Source organism: Plectropomus leopardus, chromosome 7 (assembly GCF_008729295.1).
Source record: "Plectropomus leopardus isolate mb chromosome 7, YSFRI_Pleo_2.0, whole genome shotgun sequence".
In the NCBI taxonomy this organism is placed as follows: Eukaryota; Metazoa; Chordata; class Actinopteri; order Perciformes; family Serranidae; genus Plectropomus; species Plectropomus leopardus.
Genome location: NC_056469.1, coordinates 25,488,071 through 25,515,888, shown reverse-complemented (window position 1 = coordinate 25,515,888; position 27,818 = coordinate 25,488,071). Strand labels below are relative to the sequence as shown.

Sequence of the window (27,818 nt, the reverse complement as noted above, 5' to 3'; positions counted from 1 at the left end):
AGCGCGCGCCGTGGGCGGAGCGGCGAGCCACGGAAGCCAATCGGAGCCGGAGCCGCGAGCGGACAGGCATCGTCTCCGCGTGCCTCATACACGTGAGCTGGAGACAGCTATTGTACGCCGGGAGGCAACGTGCTGATGCGTTCCTCTCGCCTGAAAAAACGGCACAGTCACGTTTTCAGTGGATTACAAGAAACTGGAAAAGCCATGCTGCACTACCAGATGATCACAGAGGAAACTGTGCATTAATAGAAATGCGCAAAGTTTAGAAACAACAGTTCTGAGCGTAAATAAATGAGTTTTTAGGGATGTTAGTGTGGAGACAATTTAAAGCGAGTTATACTGCTAAACGAAGTGATGTATGTGGTTATAGCCATATCAACCTTGTAAAAGTCACTATTTGTACCCACAGACAAAACAAACAGCTTGTCCTCGAGGTGTGGCACGAGGGTAGGTGTGCCTCATAAATAATAAGTTCAAGAGATCTGTTAAAGCACGAGCCCCGCCCCTCTCAAGCCGTTTGTTCCGCGAGGCGTGACGTAACTCCCACTGCCCATGTCCGCTCCAGCTGAGAGACAGAGAGGACTATCGGACGTGGACGGCCCAAACACAGACCGAAGCCCGTGCGCCCGTGACTGGATCCACCGGATGCACACAAAAAAAGTACAGACAGAGAAAGAGGAAACGACCCGCTCCTCCCCCCGACGGACAGCAGAGCGCGACAGCAAAGGAGAGCAACACCAATACAACTTGTCATCTGACCAATTCAGCCACCGCTCCCGTCGCTCTGTGTTTTTGTACACACAGTCGGTTGTTTTGTTTTGCTTTGCAACTATTTTTGGGATCTCTTTTTTGATTGCTCACTTGGGATATTATTCTACAAGTTTTAATTGCAGCATTTTTTTTTCCTGTGTCATTTTTGACGTCTTTGCATTTTTTTTCCTAATTATTATTATGGACAGTGTTCAGGTGGTCTGATTGTCCCTCTCACACGGCTCCTCTGAGAATACTAGCTTGATCTACTGAATTTTAACAGTATTTATTTTTGCAATGGAATATTTCGATGTGAATATTTCTGCAAGCAAATAAAGAGCTCTGCACAATTCCAGAAGAAGGTGAGTACATTTAAGTTTTCAAAGTGTGATTCATCTGCGTCATTAATGCTATAAATCCATTACAATGGTTGCTTTATTCTGCATGGACACTTCTCAAAACTATCTCTCTCTTTCTCCCCCCACCTCCTCCCCCTCCCTACCTCCCTCCTGCACACACACGCGCAGTCATACAGCATACTTGTCCTATTGGTAGGCTCTCCGGTCACTTTGCCACGCCTCTTCAAGCGCCCCCAGTTTCTTTCTACGACCCCGTCTGGTCCAGGATGTCCAGGCAGCTCTCCCAGCTCCCGAACCCCGACCTCCCAGCTGGGGCAAGCCCACAGTTTGGAAGTTGTACCCAGCCTGCAGGCTCCCTCACAGGGGGGCATCTCAACTCTATGGCGGGTCTCAAATCCCTCCTGCAGCACCCAATGAAGGGGGACCAACGTCTGAAGTCCCCATGTGATGTAAAAGGTGAGAATATTTGACAGTGTTTGTGTTGAACATGCAGCACAAGCACCTGATACAATCTATCTTCAATATGCAAGAATAAATCATACCCCTCTGTACCACCCACTCGTGCTGTTATCAGGCTATAATACACTCCATTATTATACAGTGCAGGAGGAATTATTCAGATCTTTTACTTGAGTAAAGGTGCTGATACCAACCTGTGAAAATACTGTTACAAGTCCTGCATTGAAAATGGTACTTAAGTAGAGGTAAATAAGTATACTCAGGAAGATGTAGTTAAAGTATTTAAAGTAAAAGTACCCAATGCAGGAAAAAAAACATTCCAAAAACTTGTAGTTATAATTATTAAAAAAAAGAAAAAACATCCCAAACTCAAAATTATTTTAAAAACAATTTTAAAAAAAACATAAATAAACCCCACAAAATAGTTTAAAACATAGAGAAAACACCATGAAACTCAAAATTATTACAAAAAGAAGAAAATAAAAAAAATCCAAAAGTTCAAAAATATTTTATTTATATATATATATATATATATTATATATATTTAAAAAACAACCTAAAGTTAAACTTAAAATAGAAAAACAACACAAAAAAAAACAAAAAAATAATATGTTAGAAAAAGAAAAAAAAACACCCCACAACTCAAAATCATTAAAATATAGAAAATGATGTAATTTTTTTCTCAAAATAGGTGTCATGTAACTATCTTTGAATCAACTGATGGTTAACCAACTAATTGTTGCAGCTGTACCTGTATAAACTGTTAGTTTAATGTATAACAAAACATAATATTTTATAAATCCCATCTTATGTTTTTTTCTGCAACAGTCTTAACCTGTAAAATAACTAAAGCTGTCGGATGAATGCAGTGAAGTAAGCAGTACAATATTTCCCTCTGAAGTTTAGTGGAGCAAAAGTGTAAAGTAGCATGAAAAGAAAATACTCAAGTAAAGTTCAACTACCTGAAATTCATACTAAAGTACAGTACCTGAGTACATGTTCTCAGTTACATTTCACCAATATTATTGTATATTTAACATTTCATTTGTGTTCCTGATGAGTTTGCACCTGGATTATAATCCCTTCTCAAATTAGGATCCAGATTACAACAACACGTTTCGGTTTAGCTGTGATGCTCTGCAAAACGTGTCTGCAGCAATTGTGCGATTTGCTCAGCAGCTTATGTGTGAGTTATGACAACAAATTGGTTTCAGCTCGTGCTTAATGCTGCAATTCAGCTATACCATCTGGTCCATCTGTGAGTGTGTGAGACGCAGGATAAAAGGGAGATTTTTGCAGATCCTATGGATGCACCTGCCACCTCATTTACTTCTGAGAGTTGACGCTAGCATCCACAGGCGTAAATGTGGTGACGGAACTTTCTTGTGTACTCAAAGTCTTAATCGTCTTCATCCTGTCTTCTCTCTGGCAGACAAAGATAGGCTGGACCTTGATGAAGATTCCCTGGGAGTGTGCCCTATGAGGAACAGCAATGGAGTAGGCAACAGTAATGGAAGTAATGGCTGTGGCGGCAACGGAGGAGGAAGTTTCAACCAATTCTTGGGGCCCCTGTTGTGGGATCGCACCTTGCCTGCAGATGGGGGCCTCTTCCAGCTTCAGTATATGGACTTGGAGGAGTTTCTGACTGAAAACGGAATGGGCAGCATGCATAACAACAACAGCTCCAGTTCGGCCCAGATCCCCTCGCAGAGCTCCCAGTCGGCCGTCCCCAACCAGAGCTCCCAGTGCCTACCGCCATCATCTCCACCTGGCTCCACGTCGTCATCACCTTCCTCCTCGTCTTCCCCGTCGCTCATCGGCTTGGAGGTGGCCCAGCCGCAGAGTATCGGAGGAGGAAGCGACTGTTTGCATGGTGAGTACCATTCAGCTGAACAGAGAGTAAAAACAAAACAAGGACAGGTCATACTTCAAGGTTTTTTTCCATATCAGCTCAAAACAGCAACACCAGTGAAGAAGATTCTTGCAAGGTTTGCTGAAAGAGACAAATTGTCCCCCTGCCACTGATATTATGAGACTAGTAGACCCTACAACTCAATAACAGCTGAGATTTAATCAAGGTTATATTGTGTGCGTATAATGTTCCCACAGGCTTGTGACTCAGCACTTTCCTTTGAGTTTATAACAAATACCATGGTGACCGAGCATTTTTCTGTCCTGTGGGGGTCAAAGTGAAGGCAGGGCACAGTCACATGGCTCTACACGCAAAGTCAACTTGAAAGAGAGAAACATGGAGTTCAGAAAATTTGTTTTTCATTTGGGGTTAAACGCTGGGCGAGGGACCAGGCAGATGTGGCGGAAAAAAGGTGGAATAGCCGAAAAAAAAAGGTCTTGAGGTATTTGATGAGTCAACGTCGTAGCATTGACAGGGTTTGGTTGCATGTGATCAATGTTCTGCAGTGTACTACACAATCAGCATTCTGTCCCAGCCCATTATAAATGTGCAGCAGGGTCAAAACAGAGAGAGAGAGAGAGAGGGAAGTGTGTGGAGTGTTTGCGGTTGCGTGTCTTTAAATCTCTCCCCCCACTTCACACGCCACAGCCATGTGTACGCGTCAGTACACGTGCCTAGGCTGAGAGTACTGGAGTGAGAGAACTAGAGGCAGGGCCAGCAGACATGTAGGAGGAGCCCACAGGAGGAGGGGACATGCAAAGCAACAGGAAGAGTTTCCCCTGTGCTGCTGCTGCTGCTGCTGCTGCTGCTGCTGACTTCACACGGGGAACATTTGATCACACATAAATGACATTATAGTACACTGATATCCAGATGAGAATTTTAAACCATGCGATGTAGCCACAGGACATTTAAAGTGACAAAAAGCATCCTTATAGGTTTTGATAATGCATTTATATTGCACGATGAAGCCTCATCCATTAAGATTACAGTCATTTCTATCATTTGCAAGCATATTCGTTACAAAAAGAAACTATTTGTTTTAACTTAAAAACAGTAGTGCCTTAAAATTATAAGTTGACTGAATGTGAGAAGACAAATTATGGTATTTTTTTTTTAATGATTCAACTTATCTTCTCAAATTCAGTCAACTTTAAATTTAAAGGCAGCCAGGACAGTCACGTTTTTAAGATAAGTCAAACAGTTACTTTTTACTGTGACGTGGTTTTTACTTTTAAAGGTGTAAATGCTTGTAAAGGGCTTCTGAATGCCGTATAAGAAAACTGATGTCAATTAAGGTTTAAAAGGGTTAAATAAAAATTGATTGTGACTGGTTAAAAGTGGAATATTTTTTAAATCTATTACTCTGTGGCTGGCATGAGTGGATGATTCTCATCAGCTCTCCTGAAGCTTGAAACTTTATCAATCTGCAGCTTCATAAAGGCACCAAAACAGAAGCTTCATCAATATTAAACAGAGCAACACCAAAAAACCTCCGCTTATATCAGGCACCTAAGAGGGGCTGTTTGCCTTCAGGCTTTCAGCTTCAGGAATGCTGTCAAACAAGTGCCTGAAAGTGTGCAGTCACGTATCGGACACTTTCTTTAAAAGCAAAAACCTCCTGTTCTCTCAGGGTGGAAAACACGTGGACAAAAATGCGCAACTTTGTACGGCGGCGTTCCAGGGCTGCCCAAAAAGCAGGGAGAGGCAAATGTGTGCGGCAGGAGGGCTTGCAAGGTTTCCATTCAAACCAAACACCACACCAGGTGGTGGCACTGACTAGTCCTTGCTGCAGCATAAATCATTAAAATCTACTGGCTTAGTCAGAGGAAACATGCAATATTTTTCTAGCCCCTCTGCAGCACATCCACACCCAAAGATTCAGTGTTTGTGTAGACCTGCTGATTATGCATTATGGGACATGCTTGACTTCAGCTTGGAGTCTGTGACAGCAGTCTTAGATTTGCTGTCATTGTGGAGCATGGGAACATCGAGAGGAAACACCTGGTGTGAGAAAACATGTCCTCATACTACCTGACCAGTACACAAACTGTTAGTGATGTCATAGCTGCTCGTATGTTACAGATAACATGGCAACACATAATCATAGATAGACGGGATGGTTTTCTGGAGCCTGTAATCGACCCACTCATACTGAGTTTTTTTGCCCTTTATACCAGATTGTGCACTTTTAATATGGATAGTGTTTCCACATAATAAGTCTGCATTAATTACCAGCTTTGTGGAAGTTTGTGTTAAGACTGTGTTGATGCAATTCGGTGGTCATTTGTAGGCCTGAGCCTGACTCAAGCTCTCTGTGTTTCTCAGAGAATGTGGCATGAACGATTTCAAGTTCATGCTTTAATAGTGAAAATTGAAATTCTTGTACACTGTCAAAAATACAGCGTGCATGAAGAACAGGAACTGAACAGGATTTTTTGACCTGACAGACATCCAAGTGGTACTGAAACGTTAAACAATAAACTTGTGTGGCACTGAGTGAGTGTGCAGGTATATATAGTAAAAAAATGTCATAGATTTCAAGTTAACTCATACCAATGCAAGATATAGGAGCAGTCAATGGGAGTTTTGTGCATTGGGCCTTAAAGGGGGTGGGGTGAGGTGTAGCCCTATACTGGCCCCACTTAAAGAAACTGATTTTGAGGGGAGGGGTTGCAGGTTACATAACATTTCCACTTTTAGATTTCTCCATTGGTATTTAGCTCTATAAGTTGACTTTGGTCGTCCAGCATTTGTGGTTTTGATTGATAATAGTATCTCATGCATCAGCTGAATTAATAGAATTCATGTGGTTGTGGTTGTCAGTTTGTAAAAGCACTGGTTTCCACTGTAGACTGGGACAGCAGATTCCATAGATAGTAGTTAAATTTTTGTTTTAGCATTTTAGCAGTATGAGAGATTCATAACATTCTGACTGTGGTTTGATTATTGACAGTAAACAGCCGTGTTGTGTATATATATATATATATATATGGCTGATTCTTTGATCTAATCTAGTATGCAGCACTTGAAATATAATAATGTATATAGAGATAAAATTATACAAAACTATATCATGAGAAATCCTGAGAGCTCCTTTATATCTGTTCATTTACAAGCTACAAATTATATATATTACATAATTGTATGTATTAGCAGGTGTATTTTCACAAGACATTTTCTATATATTTATGTGTCAAAGAATACTTCAGTGTCCCTGAGAGCTGACTGAAAAACACTTCCCCACTTCTTTGAACCAGTTGAGGACAAATGAATGTTGTTTGTTGTTTATTAGTGAAAGAAAGTAGCTCTCTGCTTCCATCTGGTGGCCGTAATTATGTATTGCTGTGTATTTGTATTCCTGTTTCTGTGGACTCTATTACTCTGTATAAGTTTGACAGTTTTATCAGTTTCAGGATACATGCAGTTCACAGTAAAAACCAATTTGTTCTGTCTTTTGATTCCAGGGAGTCAGACGAGTATGAACGATTCCTGCGAGTCGCCCTCCTCTTCCTCCTCGTCCTCCTGTCCACCTCTGCTGACGCCCACGGGCAGCGGCCCAGATGTGATGGGGATGTTTGACATGGATTCCTCAGACATGGATATGTCCAGCCAGCCGAACTTCGACCCCAGGAGGCACTCCTTCAGCGAAGAGGAGCTCAAGCCGCAGCCGATGATCAAGAAGGCACGAAAGATCCTGGTGCCTGAGGACTTGAAGGTGAGCGAATCTGAAGCCAAACTGCTTATTTTGTCTAGTCCAAATCCCAAAATTATATTAAAAAGATACATTAAAGAGGAAAGCAGCAAATTCTCCCATTTTTTACTTGATAATTAAATTAATTAAGAATCAAACATTAGCTCATTGTTATAGCTGTACTTGGTTTACATTACTACATGCATTGGTAATAGAAGAAATAACTAACAAGGATCATTTTTCAGAATAAAATAACAGTGTTTCACAATAAAATCATTAAATATTAAAGAAGCAGAAGAGTAACAAGCTTAAGGGCAATAAAATTGAATTCACAAAACAAAAAGAACATTAGAAAAACTCGATACGAACCAAACTCTGAGGATGAAGCTTCTGAAAGGAACATGTCCCACGCTCATTCATAGCCAAACACCCACATTACCGATAGCAGGAGAGGCTGCACAAGAGTACTACACACGTCTTAAAAAACGAGTCTGACCATTCATTGATTTTTTTTTCTTCTACCTAATAATACCTGATCAACCAACGTGATTTATCTGACAAATAAATAAATAATCAGTGTGTGCTGTTTCTGTCTCTCCTGTCAGGATGAGAAATACTGGACCAGGAGATATAAAAACAACGAAGCAGCAAAGCGTTCTCGAGACGCCCGCCGTCTCAAGGAGAACCAAATATCAGTGCGTGCCGCCTACCTGGAGAGAGAGAACGCCGCCCTCCGACAGGAAGTGGCCGAGATCCGAAAGGAACTAGGCCGCTGTCGCAGCATCCTTAGTAAATACGAGAATCGCCTCGCCGACCAGTGATGAAGGCGAGGAGCAAAACAAAAAAATCAGGAAGAGGAGAAAAATTTAAGCTGGATTAAATTTTAAGACTCTGAATTCTTGGGTGGCATGACGGACAGAATGGGGTCAAGAAAATGATGATGTGGAAGATGATGATTATGATGATGAATGTATAAGACAAGGAGAAGGTTTGTGTGTTGAAGCTCAGGTGTCTTGTTTTGTCGAGGCTCTTAAAAGTGAAAGACGGAGAGAATAATTTAACAAGGTTGTGACTTTTAAGAGTTTTGTTATTGGAGAATTGTATATTTTTATAATACTTCAGAAAATTAGAGGGAGAGCAAATTTGGAGAATAATTTTGTATATTTTCTACATAGAGACGGGGTAAAAAGCTATGTTGAATATCTTTTTATTATAGACGAGTCAGGAGATGTTTAACAGGTGGTCAGCCATCGATGGGTATTTTTCGACTTGATTATTACTATAGTCAGGATGCAGCAGCAGGGGGCGAGGACGCATGTAACAATTGTAATATAGAGAGCAAAAATTATCTTATAATCGTATAGTTCGACATTTTTGTGGATTTTATTCAAGCACTTAATTTTCTTCCTGTTATGTTTCTGTCACTGGGAATGGGCATGCTAGAAAGAGAGAGACAAAATGGGATGTAAACAGTCTAGCGCTATCTTCAACACGTCTTGTGCGCTCTTTTTTTTTTTTTTTTTTAAATAGAACTTCATCCTTTTTGAGTTTCCCAACAACCCTTGTACTTTGAGCTTAACTTTACGCATCTGGTACATCCTTCTCTAGCCCGCACTTTTCTCTCGCTGAGTGCTTTCACTCTGTTGTCTCGTATGTCACCTCAGCTGCTGACCGCCTGTTGTGATGAAACTCCTCTTGATCCTCTCTTTCGAATTGTTGGGACATTTCTCTTTCTCTGTTTCTGTATCCAACTGCTCTATTTCTGTCCGCTCACTCTCAACACCGCCAATCCCCTCACTGTTATGTGCTTCATAACGTTTCGTCTCCGTGTCTCTCTTGCACCTCTGCAGCGGTGCATAGAGTTAGTCGAATCTCAGTGTTGTAACGTATTCTGAATTAATCTTCCCAGTAAAACGCACATCGTTACTTTAGTGTACTCTATGAACACACTTTAATTAGCATTATTTAGGGGCAGGCTTGGGGAGAAATGTTGTATATGGAGATAGGCTATTTTGTGTATTTGATGTATTCCAGGAGATGGGTTGAAAATCCCCGTTGAGTGGAATGGTGTTAATTTCTCAGATTTCTGGGAGAAAATAAAAGCCAAAATTCCTGATGTTGATCCACAATGCTTGTTGCTATTTAGTGCTTTTTTCAATACTGCACCTTCCTTACTGTTTACTCCTGTTATTACTCTTTACTTTTTACTGTATCTATAAACTTCTCTGTGTACCCACGACACCTACACACAAGGCATGGTACACTATGTTATGTTCCTGGGGGAGGGATGACTAGTGATAGCGTGTGCTTTTACTCCCCTTAATGACCATGATGAATAGTTACCATTACTGCTATTATTATTATTGTTATGGTTATGATGATTATCCCTCTTGTTGTTGCTGTTCTATATTATCGAATGATTTTCTTTCTTTGGATGAACATGATCTGTTGCACCTTGAAACATCTTTGATCTTCAGTGTTCCTCAGAAAGACTATTCAAATGGAAAAACAAACCCTCACTCTGCTATTTGCATCCCGTCTCAGACCTCCAGACATTACTCACTTCCACTACAGACACTTCAGCCATGGATTTCCCAAGTGTGGCTCAATAACTTGAACGTGGTATTCATGCAGACTCACTTCACCTTTCGTGATGACCTCCTCTGTTCCCCAGCGGTGTATGGACTATGCACACTTATCAATATGCTCCTTAGTGGTTTATTTCAGCCTCTATCACCTCAATCAGTGATTGTTTGCTCTCCCGACAGGATTTAGTCTCTAATATCCTCACAGATGTGGTTGATAAATCTTCTTGTGACTCTTAATTGAACCTCAACTGCCCTGCTGCATCAGTGGTGTCCATGGTGCCCAGCCCACACAGTGCTGGTTATTTGGATGTAGTTGAGATTTTTTTCCAAAAACACCAATAAAAGATTGTTCTCATTCACCACTGGTTTGCTCTCCTCCTGTGTTTCATCATATATTTTGTTTTCGGGGGATTTTGAATGCTTCTCTTAAGCCTTGGCCCTGTTTATAGCAGGTATTAACATGCATCCTGGGTGATCAGATCAGATGTTGACATTTCTAAGTATAGATTTGAATGCATAGGCAAATAATATTTAAATGAGGCCCTGGGTAGAGATATGTTTCAACTAGCCTACATGGTACTGGCTCTACTCAACTGTACTCTATTCTTCTCACCTTTTTAGGTCTTCCATTAGGAAAAAGTACCTTTTTGGTACCTGCTTTCCTGGGGTTCCAAAAAAAGCCGATTGGGTACTATGAGGTACTACATGGTGACGTGAAACACTGCAGACCACTGATTGGTCAGACAGAATCATCACTGTCTCATTGCGTCATTAATGTGCGACCAATACCCTGGATGGAGCAAACCTGCAAAGCTATTGTAGCGGCCGCAGTTTTGTATAATTTTTTTTTTTCTTTCCCAAGATAGTAACCAGAAAGCTCGTGCCATGGTTGCTCGAAGAGGTACAAACGTTCCTCACCTTGCTGGCCGACGAGTGCATCCAGCAAGTGCAAGTATGCATGGTTTGAATTACAGGGGACCGAGGGTGGATCTCGGATCCCTTGAAAGCCTCCCTTGAGACGCTCAGGGGGAGATCTAAAAAACTGTTCACTTTTGCATTACAGATTATATATTTTCTGCACATTAATGTTCCTGAAATGATATAAAATAGAAATATTATGTCAATGTTGTGTATTTATTTGCTCATTATGTTCCATTTCCTAACATCTGTTTCCACAATGTTTGCGTTTATCCCTGCTGCGGCCAAATTCCCACATTTACGTAGTCACCTGAACTCCTCATCATCGGACAGAGGGGACATAGAGAGAGAGGAAATGTTACTGGCGGTGTTAAATGCATACAGTGGTATTAGTAAAATCTTTTTCGCGGTAACCCTGTTATTTGCCCGCGCGCTGCCGCATACTGTATGCACGTGACATCTTTTTTTCAATGGGGCTCTGTGTAATTCGAACATATGTGTGTCGCGTTCAAACTGACGTCACGGCAGTGTCGCACGGCGTTGCTAAGAGGACCAGCTACATCGCGGCGGTACTATCTTATAATGGGAAAGTACCATGTACTTACCATGTACCATGTAGTGGCAGTGCGCCATGAGGGTCTGAGTTATGACCATAGACTGTTTGGTTATGACTCTTGTTGTTAATCACTGCTTTTGTCCATTGCTGTTTCTTGTGGCTGTTGCTGCTCTGCAGTTCTGCATGTTATGTTTGGTTGTGTGTTGTTGCCTCATGCTGCATGCAGGACTATTTGTGCTAAAAAAAAAAAAAAAGCTCTGTGTTGTTGCTTTATGTTGCGTGCATGGCTATTTTGTGCTAAAATGCTATATGTTGTCGCTGTGCTATTGTTTTGTACTATTGTTACGCTGTTTCTTGTTGCTTCGCATGACTTGAGTTCTGTCTTGGGGAGTTCCTGTTTGTTGTAGCTGTTGCTGTCTTTATGGTGTCCTGTTGCTGTTGATATGTGAATTTTATCATTTTACAGGTTTCAAAACATCTTGGCAAAGGACTATAGTTAAAATTAGCATGATGGCTAACACTGGCACGTTTACAGAAATGTTGATGAATGTGTGTTGTCCTTCGGTGTCAGATGCTAACTCACAGAGGCAGCTTTTGTGGCAGTTTGTAACACTGCTGGCAACTTTATTGTATAATGAGCAGAAAGTCTGCACAAGGAAGATGGGAGAGGAGTTGAGTGGGTCAAACAAACCCTGGACTTTATCCCTGGCACCTGCTGTTTGTTTGAATGTCCAAAACTGACACTGGAGGGTACCCAACGCATCTTATTTTGACTTGTAAGTCCACTGACTTTGTTTTTTTGCCTCTTTTTGTCATTTTTTGTAATTTTTGGTTGTTTTACTCCTTTTATTAGTTATTCTGTGTCTCCTTTTTAACTGTTTATAGTCTTCTTGAGTCTTTTTCTATTTGATACGTATTAATCTGAGTGACATTTTGCAGGTCAGGACTAGGGAGGCCCTTGACACTTTGGGCCCTGGGCCTGTACCTGAGATCCAATCACTCAGACCACAATCGGAGGTGGTCTGGGCTGCATGTGGCCACATTCTTACAGCAGTGCGAACACTATTGTGTTGTGGGTTACATTCTTGCTTATCTTATATGCAAACTTTCTGTTGCTGTCTTTACACAGATCAGACACAGTGCTGAAAGACCATATCCGGAGCCACTCTCCTCCGAGTGAGTATTTATTTGCATACAGAGCAGGGGAGTGAGGTCCAGTCACAAGTGAGGAAGCTTTCCAATGTCAGGTGTGAACAGAAGAGCTGTCCCCTTGTGATCAGATCACCCAAGACACATGTTAATAGGTGTAAACAGGCTCTTTGTGTGCTTGCATCTTGGATTAAAGCGCAGTTTTGATGGAGAGAACAGGCAGCAGGAGTCAGATTTAATTTACTTCATTAATCAACTTAGGCCTGATTCCCACAGTGTAATATGTGATGAAATGTCTCCAGACTACTTGTTCTGGTACCCTCCCTGTCTGTTCAGATTGTGTACATTCCTTTGATAGGCACAGCAGTTCAAATATCCAATCTTACCCAACAGAAACAACAGCATTTCCCTTGGACATTCATGGGTTTTTCTAATAAGTATTGTACACAATTCCTAATGAAATGCACTCAATGTTTACAGGGATCGCAAACAGGATTAAGTCTCCAATTCGACTGAGTCCGAGAGTATGATTACAAAATAAAAGTGATGCACCGGGCTGCATGATGGGATGCATAGCAGAGCAAATGCTACTTGTGACTTCAGGTAAAGTCCATCAAACTCCTCCACTGATAGCATTTCCTGTTTGTTTACCCCTGTTTGTTTATTGTGTAGGCTGTTAATGTCATCTCCTTTATCTGCTATCTCAACAGAAATGGGTGAAAGGTCCCCCAGTCTGAAATTTTCCCCCAGTTCTCTCCTCCTCAACACGAACCAGATGTGTGCTCCCAGGGCTGGACCCTCTCTCTCTTTCTCTCTCTCCCTCTTTGGCTCCCCCTCAGCCCACCCCCACCCTTTGTTCCCCCTTCCTTAAAAATGCTGTGTCTGCACGTCCCTCCCTCATATCGTCTGAGGTCTGACTTCAAGGATGGATTGTGCACTGCTGCTGCTGTCCCTGTGGGCTCTGACTGGAGCGGTGTCCCCGCAGGCTCCAGGTAAGCCCCCTGACTCCATCACTCACTCACAGCTGGCAGAGCCCTGCATACACAATCAACCCTGAACATTTTGGATTTTGCCCTGCATGCTTTGTTGCTCTGTCAATTGCATTTTAATATAAAGTTGACCATGTGACCAGGGCTTACATGAAGTAAAGCATTATAATTTAAAAATGCAATGGACTAACTAAGACAGGGTCATGCAATATATGCTGGATGTTAATGTTTATAGTGCACTGGTTGCCAGTAATTTAATTAAATGAATAATGTTCATGATGAAGTAAGAAAAGATATTAGTTTGGATTGCTAATAATATACAGTACTGAATGAATCAATGGCATTTTAAGTTTGTTTGCTTCTGATTCTGCTTTAGTTGTTTATTAATTATGGGACAATGGAAGATGAAGCTGGTTTCATGACATGCATTGGCTGTTTTGATTTATAATGATCTTTTCTGGATCATTTTATTTCAATTCTATTCTATTATATTTATTTTCTACGCAATCTATACACCTTTAATTCTATATATTTTACATTTTTTTTATCCCGCTGCAATTTTTTAGTCCTGCAAAACTATGTATAGTCGTTTACACTGTCCTTTAAATTGCGTCTGTGTTATTTCAGTTTTCTGCATATTTGTTTGAAGGCGCTATATAGACAAAGTTGAGTTGATTTACAGTTTCATAAGCATTAGTGGAGGAAGTTCTCAGGTCTTTTACTTAAAGTAGTAATACTACAGTATAGAAATAATCTGTTACAAGAAAAAGTGCTGAATTCAAAAGCTTGCTTGAGTTAAAGTACAAACGCAAAAGTACTCATGATGTAGTTTTTAAATCTCAGGGAAAAAAAACATGTTATATCAGGGAATGTTCTTTATTTATCAGTGGGACTCATGACCCTCCCCCCAAAAATATTTCCCTGAGCCTCCCTGAGTGACTTGATTGATGTGCGTGAAGTGATTTCGGAGATTTTTAAACAAAACATGCTTTTAAACCCCAAACTTTCAGGTTAGGGTATTAAAAAAACAAACAAATAAAAAAGCAGCCATTTAAAGTCGTCCCTTCACTCAGACAAATCGAAAAACGTAACTCCCTTCCCAATGCTTAAAAATGATCTGAAGTGCCTCCCCCATTTTGCACCACCCCTCTCCGCTCATAGATAATGAACAGTCCCTTATTGGACTCTAATAACTGACGCTTTTGTAATATTAATGTTAAAGCTGGTCAATGTTGCGCTTATTTGTTGCCATATACACAGCCGAGTCGCAGTTTAGTCGCATATTTATCCATAAAAATATCATTGAATATCAAAATTGATCTGTTGATTACGTTTTCTATCATTAAACTGAATCTGTAATGTAACTAGTATTTAAAGGTACCAAATAAATGCAGTGGAGTAAAAATTTCCCTCTGAAATGTAGTAAAGTAAAGGTTTCAAGTAGCAGAAAATGGAAATTCTTCAAAATTGTACTTAAGTAAATGTACTTCACAACTTTCCACTGCTTAGGTGCTACATGTATGTACTGTACACCGTGTCTCCACACTGGTCTGGGGTGATCATGTGTACATTACCGCAGCACATGTGTGTTTATGGTCACATGGCTGCAGGCAGAGTGAATACAGTAGCACACATGTTTTCATTCTAAGAAATGAAAAATGGGGAACCCTCTCTGACTCCCTCTTCTCTCCCCCTCAAATGTTCTGGACATTGAGGGTGTGCCGGCGTTGGAAATGTTGCAATGTAAATTAAGTGGAGGATCTGGCTGTGTGATGTAATACATATGGAAGAGTGAGGGGAACCAGGGGGTTTAAAGATTAGTCCTGTTCAAATATGAATTAGATTTTTGACAAAGTGACTGAGGAAACACACTAATTCACAGACGACACTATCACTTTAAAAAAAAAAAAAACAAAACGAAACAAGATTGATAGCTGAATGGCAAAGAGTAATAAAGCCTGCCATCTAAATACTTACTCATCTGGCAACCTGGGTGGCAAATGTTTGCCCGGCCACCCACACTGAATTCCCCTCAAACAGAAAACAAAGCAGAATTGACAAACAAAATCTAATTAATGTTTGCATTTTTTAATTTTACGAGGGGGCCATGAATGGAGTGGAAGCAAACAAAGGGGCAATTACCGCGATGGTGTGATAGTGTGTGTGGTATCACAACAGGGTCGTGTCCGGAGAGACTCCTGGGAGAGGAGAGGAGGAGGACGTGTCCTCGGCCCTGCAAAGCTGACAGAGACTGTGGCAACAAGCGTCAGTGTCTGTGTGACGGCCAGTGTGGTCTCAGCTGTGTGGCTCCAGGTAACTATTTGTATGCATGTGTGCCCTCAGTTGTCACTGTGAACACTATTGTGGGCTCAGTCATAAAAAGTGTGTTTTTGTATACGCAGCTGTGCCAACATACATCTGTGTGTTTTCCTGGAAAAAAAAGTCCTGCACAGAATATGGGCTGCAAAATGTCAGCACAAGCATTTTATTATGCTTGTGCATTGTTAAAGAGAGAGAGAGAGAGCACTGTGAATGCATCCAATCTGGTTATACAACCTCATTAGTGCCATTTCAAAGTGATTTCTGTTTCATTTGTCTCACACAAGAAACATTCTGATGTCTCTGTCCTCTCCTCAGGTCGGACATGTCCCTGGCCTCTTCCCCCCTCTGAAAACTCAGTGGCTCGCCTCCTCTCTCCCACTCACTCCTTTTCCGCCCTGCTTGAAGTGCGCTGCAAGCCGGGATTCACGTTACCCAATGGCTTGGATGCCACTATTCGTCGTTGTCAAGGTGACCGACAGTGGAGTGGGGACGATCCCATCTGCATAGGTGGGTTTGAGTTCAGCAGAAGAAATGTCTCTTTTTTTGCGTCATGACAAAGAATTTATGCACAGGTAATGAACATGTGGAAGAATGCATCTGTGGTTTGTGTCTCGAGTTTAGTTTTGGTCTCAGTTGTTGAGCAGCAGGTTTTCTGCATGTGCGCAGCTCGTGTGTTGAGGTCAGTGATGAGGTCAAGGATTAAACTGAGCTTTTATTGTTTTGTGTTTATGCAAGACAGTCAGACAGAGAGAGGGAGATTCAGGAATGAAACCCCTCTGTGACTGTGTCGACTGAGACATTGCACAACTGGGACCTATTCTCCTCGTCACCATAGCAACCAGAGCTTTAGTTGTTCATATTGGCTGTTGGAAGATTTTGACTGCTAATAGGTTTTAAGAGCAAACATGAACTCACCTTTGAGAGTGCATGAAGATCATATAGATGCACATTTGTTTTTTTGTATATGTGTGTGTGTGTGTGTGTGTTGTTTGTGTGCGCACCACAGCGAAGAAATCTATATTTTTTGCATCTATATACATGTGTATGATATTATATTTGTTACTTTTATGGGCCAGAGTTTGTAGTGTCATATTATGTAGTCTACTTCTAGAGAACCTCAGAAATGAGTCCAAAAACCCAGAAATCCTTTAGCATTTCAGAACATCCGGCTCCCTCGTCTTAAAGTCAGTGTTTTGTTTTTTTTTTTAATGGATTTTTGGTTAGAAGCCTTAAATAAGGTCTGTGGTTTACACAAGCTTAAGAGGCTTTCGTGATTTTTTTCTATGACATAAAATACACGAGTAAATACCCCCAACCACAAAACTTGAAGCTTTTTATGTGTCTTAAAAAAGACTTGTTAGTTAGTTGCTATTAAGTGGCTAAAAGAGACTACAGAACGTCATCAGGCTGAACACAGTTTATCAGTTTTCTATTGGTGGCGAGGCGACTGTAGCGTAGTTCGTTTTAGTTTAGCAATGGCTTTTTTCTTCAGGCACTAAAAATCCTTAAATGTTGTTCATTTTTCTTACTGAACAAAAACTGTAAGTATCATTAATGTTTGTTTACCACAGAGCTTATTTCCTGCAGTGATCCAAAATCCAATGGAAAAATCCCATAGGCTTTTTGACATTCACAATGTAAGGTGTTTATGTTGTGGTATTCCAGAGAGGACAGAATAATCTACACTAAATATGCTACACAATGCTGCAATGACCAGTGTCAAGACAACCTTTTAAAAGTTACAGTTGGGTTACTCTGTAACTCACCTGGTAGAGCGTGCACAAAGGCTATGTCCTTGCTGCAGCAGCCACAGGTTCAACTCAAACCTGTAGCCTTTTCCTGCATGTCCCAACAACAAAAAGACACAAAAAGTCCAGAGACCACATCGTAAAAAAACCCCAATAAAAGCAGACACAAAAGTAACAAAAAAGAAACTATATTACCACAAGGAAACATAAAATGACTCAAGAGACACACAATTACCACAAAGAAATACAAAATGACTTCAGAGAGACTCAACATTACCACAAAAAGACACAAAACCACAAAAAAGTTAAAAAGACAACAGAGATAAAAGATACAGCAAAAAATGGCGAGGGCCTTTTTACATATCTGTGCTTAGGGGCCCATTGTCTTATGATCCGTCCATGTTATAAGTTAATGTTGCATCTAACCTCATATGCGCTAGAGATCTTCGTAAGTCTCTTAAATGACCTTTGCTTGCTTTAAAGTTGCACCTATGTCGGCCATAAGGGCCAGAGCACAGCTGCAGACAGATTTATGCAAACACACGAGCAGCTTATGTTAATTCCTTTAAGAAAACACAAAGGACTTTCCAATGATTTCAAGTTAATTTACAACCACAGCATCACTGTGCCCCGAGATAATCATGTGGCCTAAATATGGAACAAAAAGAGAAAAGATAAATCTGAATAAGTGGCTGACAAAAGGCAAAATCTGTTCCACTGCTGTGCAGCCTTATTACTTCTGCTGATGTGCCGTAAGGCTGCACAGCGGTATGTGAAGTAAAACCATCAATACTTCTTAGTATCCTGACACAACTCTCATCAGCACACAGCACCTGGAAATATGCTTCTTTTGCTCACTGCTTGTGCTGCCCTGACAGCCGTGATAAAAAACAATACAAGTTCAGCTTTAAAGGTCCGCACACACACACCTGGAGCTACAGTAAACATGCTTTCTTAGGAATCCTCAACCCAGCTGGGTCTCGGCTTCATCCTCAAGAGTATTTTATCTTTTCAAAGATGTGAAATAAGGATACGATTCTCAGCTCCCTCTCTCTCTCACTGTCGTAGAGTATCCTCCTGCTGAGAGACAGGCAGAAGGTAGGTGGGTTTTGAACGTGTGAGAGCGTTTGTATTGTGTGTGTCCCTTTGCATGTGTGTTAGAGTGTGAGTCGAGCTCCTTCATGCCTGTTGAGAGGCAGTGGGCGGCAGATCACTGTCAAAGTGGCACCGAGCTGCATGCACACAGTGTGAGTGTGAGCGGGTGCGAATGTGTATATGGGAGAGAGAGTTAGAGAGGTAGATTTTTTTCTGTATACATTAGATGTGTATGTGGTGGGGGGCGGATTGCACATGTGTTGGAGAGTTTCTATGTGTGTTTGTGTGTGTGTGTGTGTGTGTGTGTGTGTGTGGGCGACAGATCACAGTCAGGAGAGTCAGAGAGCTCTTGCTCACGCTGCTCCAGGCCTTTCTGTTCCCTGCTCTCCTCTCCTCTGCTCCCTTCTCTCATCCTCTTTTCCTCTCATCTCTTTCTCCTCTCATCCTCTTCCATCTGAGGCCTCTGATAAGGTCTCTCTCTACAATGGAAGCCAAGGACAAGCATGCAGCTCTGGGCTATTTAGTTTGTGGTGCATGCATCTGTGTTTGTGGGAGAAAAACAAGAGTAAAAAACCTGTAACATCTTTGGTCTCAATCAGATTGTTGTGTATTTAACGTTGCATTTCATTCAAAATCAGTGTTTTGTAATTTTCTAAAAAGATGAATTTGATATACCTGCTTCGTAGCGGTTTGGTGCAGCAGCCTGTGTGGGCGGCAGCAGCAGAAGAGGCAGGAGAAGGGCGATATGTGAAAAGAGAACTCAGCTCGGGGCTCTCATCCGCAGCCAAACAGACTCGTAACTCTCCCTCTCCCATAGGTCCCTTTACATTCTTATATTAACGTTTCTCGGTTTCAGATACCTAAGACAGGCCTCAGGCAAGAGCTGTCTCTGCTTTTCAAAGCCGCGCTCAGCTCCGAAACCCTGCGCTTGATGCTGCTCGGGTCGCTCCAGCCTCTTTCCGAGCACCACTCTTGATATTTATATTTCCACAAGCGTGAGGCACTCAAACTTCCAGGAATGAGCAGTGCCAGGTGTTATACAATCACAGATATATAGCTGTGAGCTCGCAGAGGTGTGGGGCGGCGTGTCACCTGCTCGTCGAACTTTGATTTATTACCTAAGAAGGGTTATTTCAACTTAAATAGAACAAGACATGGAGTGAAACGCCTCTGTGGGTCACAAACAAAATAGAAACCCTGGTTAATACGAGTCAAATGAGGTAGCCGGATGGACGTGACTTCCTTTCTCCATCTGTTTTCCTCCCTGTTGTCTGCTTTATTTACTGGTTTATTGGTTGTCACCTGCAAAATCACACCTGCAACCATCAGTTACAGTGATTTTCTGTGTTTTCTGTGTTTGTTCAGGTTGTTGTGGAGATATATTGGGTTGTCTTTACTTCTTTGACTCACAAATGCAAATTAGATGCACACTGGGCTTCCATTTTCATCCTATTATTGGGGGCCGGGTCTCAGGGCAGCAGGCTGAGCATGGTACTCCCCAGCAACACTTTCCAGCTCCTCCTGGGGGAGGAATGCATACTGATTAGATGCCCAAACTACCTTAACTGACCCCTTTTGACACGAAGGAGCAGCGGCTGAACTCCGAGTTTCCTCCAGTTATCTGACCCTCATCGTATCTCTCAGTCTGAGCCCAGATTCCCAACAGAGGAAACTCATCTCAGATGCTTTGTTTCTGCAATGTCAGTTTTTCGGTCACTAGCCAAAACTCATGACCATAGGTGAGGGCTGGGGCGTAGGTAATCGAGAGCTTTACTTTCACAACTCAACTCTTCTTGACCGTAACAGTCTGGCAGAGCATCTGCATCACCTTTGATGCAGCGTCGAACTGCCCGTCCATCTCACGCTCCATTTTACCCTCATACATCAACAAGACCCCAACATGCTTAAACTTCTTCGCATGGGGCAGTAACTCTCTCCCAACACAGAGTGAGCAATTCACCATTTCCCAGCAGAGAACCATTTCCTCAGACTTTCAGGTACTGACTCCCATCCAGGCTGCTTTATACTCGGCTGTGAACCGCCCCAATGCATGCTGGAGGTCACAGTATGATGAATCCAACAGAACCACATCATCTGCAAAGAGCAGAGATGCGATTCTGCAACTATGCATGGACAACAGGCTTGTGACAGCATGAGATGTAAGCATTAATACCATTCTCCTCGGCTGAGTTTTAACTTTAGCGAGCTCAGTGGTGTCAGTTGAGCTGGCAGAAGATGCACACGTGTATCTGTGCAGTGATACCTTTGGTGGGTGTAACTCAGTGCAAAGAAAATAGTTCCCTACATAAAACTGCTCACAACAAGGTGTGGATTAACTTAAGTTATTGGGTCATGATTTCTGGAAAGAGACATTGCTGTTAAGTTTTTCAAATGTTATTTTTTTTTGGTGGTGCTTTGAGCACCACAAATCAAGTGCCATCTAGTTCCATTATATCAGAGCAAAGGAAGAAATTTTACAGTCGATATATTAAACACTCTGCAACTCACACTAAAACAATCTAGACCGATAAATAGGTAAGAAGAAATATGTGCATTTTTTTATTTGGGAGTGAACTGTCCCTTTAAAGTAAAGTGTTGCATAGATTTCATCATTGCAATAATTATTTAAGGTGCACTGGTCCGTAAGCAGCATTTTGGCACAGTAGCTGGTCAGTTAGGACCTTTAATCACTTTATACCATTTGGGAGTAATACCCCATTACATTTTCTAATTTCATAAGTCTTGTATCAACCTGCAAAGTGCTTATGTGAAGGCAAAAGTACAATATTTGCATTTCATCTGTAGGAGAAGTGAGGGAAATTTAGAGATATTAAGAAGCATAATTTGGATGTACTCAAGTAAAGAAGAAGCACCTCAAAACTGTACTTAAGTTACAAAGACTGAGTAAATGTGCTCAGGCACATTCTGCTGTGAGGAGATTGCATAAAAGGAAAGGCTGCTCTGACTGTTTATCTTCCAGCTGGGTATTTCTTCCTTCAATGCGTGACCTGTGCTTGCAGTGGAGTATTTTTAAAGTGTGGTATTGAATCAGACAATAAAGTCTTTAACCTTGTGTTCTTCTTTGACCTGCAGAGACTCAGTCACCCGACGAACCCTCCGCCGTCCAGACCTGCCCTCTCCCCGAGGAGATCATCAGCACCTTCAGCATCGAGGGCGACGCATCAGTGGGAACTTCCATTCGCTACAGCTGCCTGTCTGGGTGAGAGATGGGGGATGATGGGAGGTTAGGGTTGCGAGTGCGTAGGAAGAGGCTATGAAAACCTGAAATGGTATGAAGGTAGAAATGGAGGAAGTGAGAAGACGGGGATGGAGTGTGAAGAAGAGGGAGGGAGCGGAGGGATGGCTTGATTACAGCAGAGCAGTGGTGGAAGAAATATTCAAATCCTTTACTAACAAAGTACCTATGCACCCATATCAAGATAAATGCATTTTAAATCCCACTTAAGCCTTTGAAACCTAAGCAAACAGGCATGCTTTTTTTTAAAACATAGAAGGAAATTGCAAGTTATGTGAAAGTTACAAAAATACAGTAAAAAAAAAAAAACAAGAAAATGACCTGCAAAGAAAGTATTGAAATAAATTATTGACATAAAATGCATTAAGTCAGTATATTTCTGTAAAAATAATATAAATATATCATTTCAATCATTGTGAATACAGTTGGACATTTCTCCCCATTTTTGTGTTTTCTAATATTTTTCTTTCTCTTACGTTTAAAAACTAATTTTGAGGTCATTTCATTGCCACATTTTCCTGATTTCTTGTAATCTGGGGGACATTTCTTGCCAAACTGTTTTAGAAAGAAAAAGAAATCAAACTTGCTCAGGCTTCAAAGGTTATGCTTGTGATGCGTCTGGATCCAAGGAAAAACTGATGTCGATTCAGGTTTCAAAAGATTATGTAAAAGTGCAGAAATATTATAAATGTGCATTAAGTATTTTATATAAAAGTACTCATTCTGCAGCAGAATTACTGATTAATTATTATATCTGACATTGTGAGATTATTAATACTGATGCACTGATGCGTAAGCAGTATTTCACCAGAGCTGGTTAAGTTTGAGCTACTCTTAAAGGTTACCTGGGGTATTTTTCAGCATGTACCCTGCGTTCACATGTTTTTGTGTCTAGTTCACTAATGGAGACAACAAATTCTAAATTGGTCCAGCACTGAGTGAGAGCATTTCAGCCAGCAGCAGTAAACCAGGCTGCAATGTAATGCTGAAGGGCAAATGTGCACCATCAGTTTACGTCCATTAAAAGTTCTTGTTTTTGACACTGACAGGCTCAAATTGTTATTATCTGTGATTGTTATGGAAAGAACCCCACAGAGATTGACGTTTTCGTTAAGTGACGGAGCCTTTTTGTTGATCAAGAAACAGCCCTGACATCACAGTCGCAAACCTCGCCAAACTCCATTTACTTAAACTGTAATTTTACCATCGTAAATCACAGTTCATTCAGAGTTGACAGAAACAAAAGAAAACTCATAAAAGCCATAATCATAAGTTTGTCTCTTCATGGTGCCAACAGTCACCAACTCTGGTTTGGTTTAAATAAACCTGTAATCATCCAGTTAGATGCTAGAATTACTGTTTATTTAAAAGGAGTTTGGTGGGTTTTGTCATAGCAATTTTAGGGATGTTTCTGGTTAAACTTGAAGGATCCCTGCTCTTCAACTTTTTCAACCACAAGAACCACTGCTAAACAGCGCAGACTATTGGAAGTATCAGATACCATACCAACATCTTGACATTACTATGAACACTATGTAAACAAGGTGGTACATATAAATGTAATTTTCTACTGCAGCCTGTTGTAAATGTCTACTAAACCTCAGTTTGCACTTTACAATGTACAGTTTCACTCTTACAGTTACACTGCAGCCTGTTTTGCTGCTGCACAGATCTCTCAGTTGTGGACCAATTTTAAAAAAAAATGTCTCTTAGACACAAAAGCAAGACAAAATAAGGTCAAGTTACCCTTTAACTATTTTATGTACACTTTAGTCCAGTGATTCCCAACCTATTAGTGTGACCCTGTTGTAAGGGTCACGAGATAAGTGAGAGATGATCTAATGAAGGAAAAAAGATAAAACAAAGCTCTGCAACACAAATATGCTTTTATTTGTTTTGTGAAATATCAACTATATTTACCTCCTTGGGGCTATGAGAGGTTTAGAGGGGAAACGTCTCTTTGATGGAAGAACTCAGACATGTGACACATAGTACACATTGTTTTTAAGGCATCACAAGGCAGAAAAAAGTTTGAAGGTCTCCTCAGATTTGATCTACAACAACAACAACAACAACACTACTGTATGTTATATAACTTTACATGTTTTTCAATGTTAAACCTTAAATGTTACCAATAACTAAAGCTGTCAGATGAAGTTGTAGAGTAGAAATATACTTCTCTGATTATGAATTATAGCGGAGAAGAAACAAAGTAAAAAAAATCAAATATAAGTACCTAAAAATTGTACTTGAGTAAATGTACACGTAGTCCATCACTGTGGGAGAGGTGTTGGGGAACGACGGGTGATGAGCGATGAATGGCAGGAAATTCATTTTGATCTCCCAGCTGACGATCTCTCCATTGAGCTAACTAGGTCATTACAGTCTAATCTTGTATTGACTCCCCTTTACACACTGACTCATCCGCAGGATAAAATGAGCCCGAGTGGATGTGTCAGCCAGAACTGTGCACATGAAATTCAGACACTCTGAAAAGAGAGAGACAGAGTGTAAAGAGGAAATCATTTACACCTTTTTTCATCACTTTTATTCAGACGAAGCTCCTTAGCTGTCAATACTGTACATGACACGCTGCCATCTGCCTGCTCTGCCTTCTCTCCTGCAGGGCGGATATCGTGGGGAGCAGTGAAAATTTCTGCCAGGATAATCAGACCTGGCAGTATCCTCACCCCATTTGCAAAAGTAAGTGCACTCTGTGGCCACGTGTGTGTGTGTGTGTGTGTGTGTGTGTGTGTGTGTGTGTGTGTGTGTGTGTGTGTGTGTGTGTGCGTGCGCGTGTGCAGGCAGTGTGTCCTCGTGCATCTTTCAAGGTTAGCAGGACAGGATGCATCCGTGGATGATGTAGGAGTGAATGAACTGCGAGCGGGTTTATTCTGAAGCAGTGTTCATGTATTTGTTGTGTGCATGTGTTCATGTGTGTGTGCAGATATGAAGAGTGAATCAAAGACACACTTACGCCTTCAAGTATTCATCTGATAAGAGCGAGAGCTCTGTTTCGCAGTGCTTTTCTGCCCTCTCGTGCTTAAACCGGGCACTGCATGGCCTGCTGCACTGGGAGAAATCGCAGCACAAAGCCCAGTTTCAAGAGGAAAATGTTGACATTGTATGTTTCTATAAACCACTGATACATTACATTTATATGTTTCATATAAATCAGTGATAATATATGAGGTGACCTTGTCACTGGAGGTGTGATAGCGAGTCATCACTGTGTCTTTCCAGGGCTTTTTAGTGTTTTTTTAGCAGTCTTTTGCTGTGTTTCCGCTGGGCATAATGGCACCAAAAGGTTGTTTTTAATGAGATATAGCTTTGTTTGCAGCTGCGTTTTAGCCACCAAATGTGGATGTTTTCCAGCAATCTTTTGCTGTGTCTCCACTGGGGACTATGCTACCAAAAACTGTTTTGTTTTTGTTTTTTTTAATGAGATTGAATGAGCTTTTTAGCCACCGAAACAAAGTAATTTTATTCAAAATATTCCTTTCCTAACTATAACCGAATATGTTTTGTGCCTTATCCTAAACACATTAACCACAGTGTTGTTGTTTTTTTACGGAGACAGGCTGCATTTCCTGCCAGGTTAGGAACATGGGTGGGTTTTTTTTCAGTCTTTCATCGTGTTTCCACCAGGGTCAATGCAGCCAAAAGTGGTTGTTTTTAACAAAACATCACTATGATTCCAGCTTTTTAACCACCAAACACGGGTGTTATTTAGCAACCTTTTCCTGTGTTTCCACTTGGGACAATGCCACAAAAATAAACTGTTTCTTAGGGATTGGCAGTGCAGCTGCATTGCTGTTTTAAGCCACCAAAACCAGGTATTTTAAGCCAAAACATGATCTTTTCCTAACCATAACCAAATGGTTTTTGTGCCAAAAACCTACCCACAGGTTAACCACACCGTTGTTGCATTTATTTTTGTGATTGGGTTGAAATTTTTACAGGATGCTAAGAGGAATATGATTGACCCCGGCTTTTGTTAAAACAACGTAAGGTGAACAAAATAAAAGGACAGGTGCATGGCCGCAGTTTCAAGCTTTCAGTTTAACTTAAAGATCATCAGATGCACGTAAATGTATCAGAAAGCAATAGCTAATAACTGAGCAATAATGTCTCCATCCTTTTTTTGGAGTGACTCTACTTTTATATGTTTGAGCAGAATAATTGTCTGCCTGTCTCGCTTCATTAGAGGTGTACTGCCAGCCTCCGCGGGAGGTGGAGCAGGGCTACGTGGTGGCTGTCCAGAAGACTGAATATGAAGTTGGCTTTGACATCCACTACCTCTGTAGAAAAAACTTCCTACTGGATGGACCGCAGAAGGTCACCTGCCTGTCTAATGGCAGCTGGAGTGCATTGCCCCCATACTGCAGAGGTGAGTTTTAAATTGACTCACCAGAAAGAAAATGTATTAGTTTAAATTAGTTTGAACAATGATGCATTTAAGCCCATAAAAAATGACTGCATGGCACATCCAGTGCCTGTAACTATGCTGGTTTCCATTATATAGATACTTACAAGCATGCACATATTACATTTGATGCTTATATCATAAATTCATACCATGTTGATGTTTTCCACAGCTCGATGCCTCATTCCTGCCGAGCGAAGCCGCGTGATGATTGGTGGAGCGAAGCGCTGGCCGTTTGACGTTACAGATGCTGTGGTTCCTCACGGGGAAAATGTGACGTTCTTCTGCAAACACCCTCGTAAGCAGTGCAGCTTCACTGCAACCCAGACCTGCTTTGATGGAAAGCTGCAGCCACCAGCCTGCTACCTTGGTAAACCTCGAAACACTCACACAGGCCATCTTTTCATAAATCTGCAACGGTTTCAACGTGTCAGTCAGAAGAACATGAGGGGGACTGATTGACACATTTTTAATACTCATGCACCTTAATTTTTGTGTTTCAGAGCCCACGTGGTTGCAGTATAAACTCTTCCCTCACCGGTTGGTCTCAGAGATCGAAGCATGTGGGCCTGATGATGTGGAGATATGACCTCGATTCAAGCAACATCCTGACACTGTGTCACAATATGAGCACCCACAGCAGTCCGTCTCCACTCCGCAGCTTTGCTTACACTTTCTATGCTGTGCTCGTGGTCTGTTTTATGAGCTGAAATACTTCGTGGATCCTGTGCTTGTGGCCTTTGACCCTTTCTCCTGCATACTATCAAACTGTCGCTGTAATTATAATCTGCAAACCCTCTTAAGTATTATCCTCCAGCTTGAGCCGCTGTAGATCAGTGATACTCAACTTATGGCCGACGGGTCAAATCAGGGCCCTCCTAGGCTGCCAGGTGGCCCCCGAACCATTTTGTAGTTCACAGTAAAAATAAATTGATTCACACTGGGAATTGTTTTTGTTCTTTTAGTGCACACAGTGTGACAGAGCGCATAAAACTGCATCAAAATAGAGCCTGATAATCAAAAAAAGTGCCAGTGGAGGATCCCTTGCACCCTGCAACAGAGGCCCTAGCTAAGGCCCTAAAGTCATAAAAAACATCCCAAAATACTAGAAATGTCCTTAAATCCTAGAAACTTTCGACAATCCTGGTAATGTCCTAAAATCCTAGAAACAGCCTAAAATGCTAGAAATGTCCTAAAATCTTAGAAATGTTCAAAAATCCTAGATACATAAAAAAAGAAACATACTAAAATCATGAAAACTATACACTATAATTGTCCTGAAATCTTAGAAACATGTATTTGGCCGCTGCAACTGGCCCCTGGCCTTCTGTCATTTTGCAAAAGTGGCCCCCAAGCAAAGCAAGTTGAGTATCCCTGCTGTAGATGCAGTCCATATGAGGATGTACATATAATGCATTATATCAGTTATGATACCTTCATGTACTCATAATGACTCCGTGACATCTCACTGCGTGATCCCTCCTCCTCTCTGTTGAGCCTGACGCATCAAGTCTCGAGGCTTGTAAGTTTTAATGATGTGAAATAAAGTGATGTCAAAGTGGTTTTGCGCCCTGACTTCCTTCATGTGTCACAGAAA

The 27,818-nt window shown here is 41.4% G+C and overlaps 2 protein-coding genes and 1 long non-coding RNA gene across 4 annotated transcripts; all 3 read left to right on the top strand.

The window, feature by feature from the left end:
- The first annotated feature begins 238 nt into the window (after window positions 1-238).
- Window positions 239-10,121, top strand: dbpb (D site albumin promoter binding protein b). The gene is made up of 5 exons (XM_042490269.1): window positions 239-1,112; window positions 1,278-1,565; window positions 3,001-3,441; window positions 6,948-7,198; window positions 7,780-10,121. The coding sequence occupies exons 2-5, from the start codon at window positions 1,376-1,378 to the stop codon at window positions 7,993-7,995; spliced, it is 1,098 nt and encodes a 365-aa protein (XP_042346203.1). The 5' UTR covers window positions 239-1,112; window positions 1,278-1,375; the 3' UTR covers window positions 7,996-10,121.
- Window positions 10,122-12,364: 2,243 nt separating this feature from the next.
- On the top strand, window positions 12,365-13,241 carry LOC121945390. The gene is made up of 3 exons (XR_006105955.1): window positions 12,365-12,412; window positions 12,866-12,988; window positions 13,096-13,241. It is a non-coding gene; the product is annotated as an uncharacterized LOC121945390 (long non-coding RNA).
- A 68-nt stretch (window positions 13,242-13,309) lies between these two features.
- On the top strand, window positions 13,310-27,362 carry ntd5 (ntl-dependent gene 5). 2 transcript variants are annotated; one of them, XM_042490686.1, is made up of 9 exons: window positions 13,310-13,377; window positions 15,553-15,687; window positions 16,012-16,203; window positions 18,513-18,542; window positions 21,633-21,759; window positions 24,422-24,498; window positions 26,003-26,185; window positions 26,394-26,591; window positions 26,725-27,362. In XM_042490686.1, exons 1-9 carry the CDS (start codon window positions 13,311-13,313, stop codon window positions 26,808-26,810), a joined length of 1,095 nt encoding a protein of 364 aa, XP_042346620.1. In that variant the 5' UTR covers window position 13,310; the 3' UTR covers window positions 26,811-27,362. The 2 variants fall into 2 exon arrangements, with proteins under 2 accessions (XP_042346620.1, XP_042346621.1); XM_042490687.1 differs by lacking the exon at window positions 18,513-18,542.
- The last annotated feature ends 456 nt before the right edge of the window (window positions 27,363-27,818 follow it).

Bases quoted from the DNA above. Each gene is read 5' to 3' on its own strand.
- dbpb (XM_042490269.1), top strand. From the start codon at position 1,376: ATGTCCAGGCAGCTCTCCCAGCTCCCGAACCCCGACCTCCCAGCTGGG. The intron at 3,442-6,947 runs GTGAGTACCATT...TTTTGATTCCAG, and splicing joins AGGAAGCGACTGTTTGCATG to GGAGTCAGACGAGTATGAAC. The intron at 7,199-7,779 runs GTGAGCGAATCT...CTCTCCTGTCAG, and splicing joins TGGTGCCTGAGGACTTGAAG to GATGAGAAATACTGGACCAG.
- ntd5 (XM_042490686.1), top strand. From the start codon at position 13,311: ATGGATTGTGCACTGCTGCTGCTGTCCCTGTGGGCTCTGACTGGAGCG. The intron at 13,378-15,552 runs GTAAGCCCCCTG...GTATCACAACAG, and splicing joins GGTGTCCCCGCAGGCTCCAG to GGTCGTGTCCGGAGAGACTC. The intron at 15,688-16,011 runs GTAACTATTTGT...TCCTCTCCTCAG, and splicing joins TCTCAGCTGTGTGGCTCCAG to GTCGGACATGTCCCTGGCCT.